Genomic DNA, 5,411 nt, shown 5'->3' with positions numbered 1-5,411 from the left:
GTCTTTTATGAACAAAGCACCGCCAAGACGTAATTTATGAAGAGAAACCTCAATGTATGTTTCCTGTAATCAGTGGATCCCTCATATAGCTTATGTAATCCCCTTATATGTCTTTTTCGCATAGAAAAACCTCCCAAGTTATTCTATGGACAGAAGAGTTATTCTACCAATAGAAACTTAAAGATTTTCTAAAACAATAGAATTACAAGCCTTTACATAAGTCTTATTTAGTAGGGTAGAGAACCCTAAACTATTTAAAGGACGTTAACGCCATTATTATTATTTTTTTTTTTTTGTTTCGATTTATTCAGGTGTGGTTTATAAACATTGGCCACTTAAGGATAAATCTATTTTTAATGTCCGATATACCACTGTCTCCCTTCCGTAATCAACATATCCAAAAGGTAAATTTCCAAAGTTTACTCCCATTAACTTTATGTCAATGCCATTGACAAAACTAACATTTTGTTCGCATGTCTTAATTATGGGCTACACTCGAAGAGGGTGATGTGTTACTCATCGACGCTCACATATGCATGAGTGTCATGAATGAATGAATGAATCAATGAAAAAATCTAAAAACAAAGGTGTCAATCATCAAAAGCCAACATCGTTCCACCACTCGCCAGCAACATGAAATCCATGAATGAAAAGCGTTTTTGAGGCGACAGGTCGTAATTTTTCAATAAACACTAGGTAAACTGTTTTCACTTCATTTTACGTTTTCTCTCAGACTTTTTTTTGGCGACAATGTCCAACACCTACGATTCGCAAATGTTAATATTTGTTTATTTTGGTTTCACTCGGATCAAATAATCAATTTTTATTATTTCGAAACCATAGATGGATGGATGGATATTAGGCATAGAAAAACAACTTCAATCGCTGGCGATAGTCACAGTTTTGATTTAACCATCGAAAGGATAACAACTAAAATAAATTTTGAAAGAAAAAAAAAATCGATTGACTCAAATTTCCAAGTGATTGAATTTGTAAAGTGATTTTTTTTGTTGGTGTGGGTTTGTTGTTGCAGCAGAATGCAAATTTGGCAAAGGGAATATTTTGTTGTTGGCATGTGGTGGGCTGGTGTTGTGCTGATTCTGCAGAGCATTGTTATTGCCAGTGCAGCTCGCACGGATACGGAAAGTTTGGAGTTGCTTTTTCGACATAGGTAATTATATATGTAATAGTATATAGTGAAGATGGGAGGATTTTTCAAGTTTTTTTTATGAGTTCACATTTTTCTAGTTGTTGTATTTATTATTTTCCCCCCGAAACTTCATTTATTTTGTTTAGTGAAAATCAGCAACAGATAGAAGACTCCTTATCTTCAACCTAAGAATAGTGTCCAATATATTTGTAGATCAGCATCTAAGTGTTCGGCCATTTAGTTGGAAAATATGACTATGATCTTCAAAATACTCAAGACTTAGACCCATATCGCACATTTATTGGCAAGGGTCTGTTCAATCATGAATTCAAAAATATTAAATTATAAAATCCTTCAAAAAGTAGAATAGGCCAGGACCACTGTATGGCACATCCCTTACTGACTATGATTATTTTAAGATATATAAGGGCGCCGACATACCTAATTTTCAACACATTTTTAGAAATTATTCTTCTTTTTTAAAGTATTGTCCTTTTTTGAGGGTAAACGTAAGGAGTAGACCCATATATCCCACTTTTACACCGAGCAAGTTAGAAAATATCAGTCGGTTTTGTTACAAAATGCATAACCTCCGCCAATGTCCGTATATCAAAATAAATGTTGACTTGCGTTATGATTATTTAAACGTTCCCTGGTGGTACCGAAGGAATGGGTCTGACCTAAATATTACAACGTTCCAGATTTTGACTATATCGACTACTTCTATAGGAGATATGTTCAAACTTTTGGAAAACGTTGAAATGTACATGAGGTTCCAGATATAGTGGACCGATGTTTTCCACTTCATCTAATTCTAACAAAAAATTATTGGATTCAAATTTTAATGAAAATCTAAAATTTATTTTAGGCGAGTAATTGTTAGTCAAAATTTTAAAATTTTGTGAATAAGGAACCAGAAGGAATTCACCCCACATCTCTGGTTGAGATAAATATTAAAATACTTCAAGAATATCTGAATTACAGAGGGAGTGGACCGATATATCCCATCTTTACACCTGATTATATGTTGATAGAAATATTAGGATTTGTGAAATTTGAAGAGATTCGGAAGCTTATTTCACATTTTATAAGAGTTATAGTTATTCAACATTTTGATCCTTTGTGGGGGAGGTACCAGAAGGGGTTGACCGATGTATTCCGTCTTCCCACCTAATATTGTGTTGATAGAAATATTGGAATGTGCCAAGTTTGAAATACTCGGATGCTTATTTCGCGTTTTATGAGCTTCATAGTTATTCAAAACTATGACCCCTTTGTGAGGGAGGTACCAGAAGGAGTGAACCGATATATTCCATCTTCACACCTGTTTATGTGTTGACGAAAATATTGAGATATGTGAGATTTGAAGAGAATCAGTTACTTATTTCACATTCTATAAGAGTTATAGCTATTCAAAATTTTGTCCCTTTCTGGGGGAAGTACCATTAGGAGTTATCTGATATACTCCATCTTCACAGCAGATCTCGTGTTAGTAGAAATATTGAGATGTGCCGAATTTGAAAGTGATTGGATACTCATTTAGCGTTTTATGAGCGATTTGGTTATTCTGAATGTTGACCCTTTATGCGAGAGGTACCAGAAGGAGTGGTCCGATATTTTCCGTCTTCCCATCAGGTCTTGTGCTAGTAGAAATATTGGGAAGGGAGAAATTTGAAGATAATCTGAGGCTTATTTGGCATTTATAAGCATAATAATTATTTAAAATTTTGACCCTTTCTGTGAGAGGAACCAGAAGGAGTGATCCGATATACCCATCTTCACACCAGGTCTTGTGTTAGTAAAAATATTGGGTTATGCCAAGTTTGAAAATAATCGGATGCTCATTTCGCGTTTTATGAGCTTCATGGTTATTCAAAATTTTGACCCCTTTGTGGGGTCCGATATATTCTACTCCCAAAAGGAGTGGTCCGATATATTCCATATCCATACCTCATTATGTATTTATTGAAATATTCGGATGTGGGAAATTTGAAAAGAATCGCAAATTATATGAATTAATTAATATTTTGATCCGTCGTGGGGGAGGTACCAGAAGAAGTGGTCCGATATACTTCATTTTCACAGCAGATTTTGTGTACGTAGTTATTATAGTTATAGTTATTCAAAATTTGTACCCCTTTATGGGGGAGGTACCAGAAGGAGTTGACCAATATATCCTATCTTCACACCTGATTATGAGTTTATTAAAATATTGTGAAGTGTGAAATTTGGAGAGAATCGGATGCATATTTCGCAAATTATAAGAGTTACAGCTATTCAAAATGTTGACCCATTGTGGGGGTGATACTAGAAGGAGTTGACCGACATATTCCATCTTCACACCAGGTCTTTTGTTAGTAAAAATATTGGGGTGTGCAAATTTGAAAATAATTGGATGGTCATATTTCAATGTACGAGGTTTCGATCAATTCGGATACTCCCTTCGAGAATTATCATGCGCAGACAAACACTCGGACCAACAATCCTAGATCGACTCCAAATGTTCTGAAACGGATTTTGTCCAAAAAGACCTAGGATCTTAAGCACGTTTCGTAACAAAAGATATTTACCCTCTATAACCATGTGGCTAAGGATATAAAAACAGAGTATATTGTAAAAGCTGAGTTAACAATATTAGACACGTGCATCAGCGTTTTAAAAGTTTATTCCGGGCGGACAGTTCGGCCCAATTTTACATTTTTCAAAATATTCTAGTTAAGATTTCATGGAATCCATCCATTTTATATATAACATGTCTTTGGTTAATACCCTCAGTCGACTAACTAAAGGGTTTTCTGGGTTCTTTTCTACACAAAGGTTCAAAAACTTCTTTAATATGTGATCGTATCAGATCAAAAAAATTATATTATTTTTTTTTCTTGGATGCACCAAAACTCCAGAACTTGGGTACGCTGGAAATTGTTAAAAATAAAAACACATTTTAGGGTTAACGTCGCACTACATCTGAGTTTATGCCAAAACATTTCATAAAACATAACATTGGGGAAATATCCTAAAAGACAAAAATATAATCTAAAGTTTCACTTTATATCGGTAAATATAAAAAATCTATTTTAATATTATACAACCAAATAAATCCTAAAACTGGGAAATTAGTTTTTTTAACGTTTCTATAAAAACCTAAGCGTTTTAACTTTTTTTAAGTCAAACATCACTAATTTCGGTGTTATTTTTAGGGCAAGTATTTCAGTTTTTCAGAGAAACAATATTCCTCTATATATTCGTATAGCCTCTTCATGCGAAAAATTTCTTTTTTCTTTCAGATCTCCCGAAGATTGGGAAAATGTTTGGCACAGCGAGAGTCATTCGCGCTGTCGTGACAAATTGCTGCGACACATGTTTTGGGCTTGTGAAAAGGATATATATCGTCTGACTCGGCGCAATCAATTTCTGCCCGATGAGTCCATTGTGAAAAGAGGCAAGGGTAAGAAAATTATTTCTTCGATTTTAAGTTTTCATAAAATTGTTTGTTTTTTTCCTGCAGTTCACCATTCTCCATCAACCAAATGGTTTACACCCGAAATTGCTCATAGCCTGTTGAAGACACGCCGTTCCCGAGATCCCTCGATTACAAGTGAGTGTTGCACAAAGACCGGTTGTACCTGGGAGGAATATGCCGAATATTGTCCATCGAACAAACGGCGCAATCATTATTGAGTGAATCGGAAGTATTGTTGAGTAGAGTATAAGAATGTAAATAATTATTTATGCGCGCGGCCAAACTATGTTTAAGACTGCTTTTGAGATGTGAAATTCAATTAAAGAAGTGTTGAGAAAAAGAAAAGTAAATAAAAACATAGATAACTTAAAAGAAACGAAATTATGATGTTAACATTTTAAATCTTATAGAAGAATTTATAGGAAGGACATTTATTTATAGAAAATTATTTTTGAAATTCCCCCATTTTTTATTTTCTTGGAGTTGTCGGCGTGATACCAGTGACGTGATACCGGACAAATAAACCCAAAAAAGACAGGAAATAAAAAAACTAGGGTTATGTGGCTTTATCTTTTTTCAATGTTTTATTTGTAAAGTGTGTGAGTTTCAAATAAACGAGACTTTACCTTTAAGTGAAGTTGCAGATAAGCATAATAGCGGAATAAGGTCGTGACCAGCACCGACGATTGGCGCATTGGAAAATGCCCCTCTGCATCCGAACTGGGCGAATATGACTTTTAGGAGAAAGAGCAGAAGAGAGTGTAAGCTCTCCCTTGCAATCCGAACTAGGCGAATGCGACT

The 5,411-nt window shown here is 34.7% G+C and overlaps 1 protein-coding gene across 1 annotated transcript; it reads left to right on the top strand.

Annotated features, from left to right (window-relative positions):
- The first annotated feature begins 1,037 nt into the window (after window positions 1-1,037).
- Window positions 1,038-4,924, top strand: LOC101895895 (probable insulin-like peptide 7). The gene is made up of 3 exons (XM_005181088.3): window positions 1,038-1,171; window positions 4,435-4,595; window positions 4,656-4,924. The coding sequence occupies exons 1-3, from the start codon at window positions 1,038-1,040 to the stop codon at window positions 4,826-4,828; spliced, it is 468 nt and encodes a 155-aa protein (XP_005181145.2). The 3' UTR covers window positions 4,829-4,924.
- The last annotated feature ends 487 nt before the right edge of the window (window positions 4,925-5,411 follow it).

The sequence above is a fragment of the Musca domestica genome, unplaced genomic scaffold, assembly GCF_030504385.1.
Source record: "Musca domestica strain aabys unplaced genomic scaffold, Musca_domestica.polishedcontigs.V.1.1 2, whole genome shotgun sequence".
Lineage (NCBI taxonomy): Eukaryota > Metazoa > Arthropoda > Insecta > Diptera > Muscidae > Musca > Musca domestica.
The sequence above is the reverse complement of the archived record's forward strand: the minus strand, read 5'-3'. Positions and strand labels throughout refer to the sequence as shown.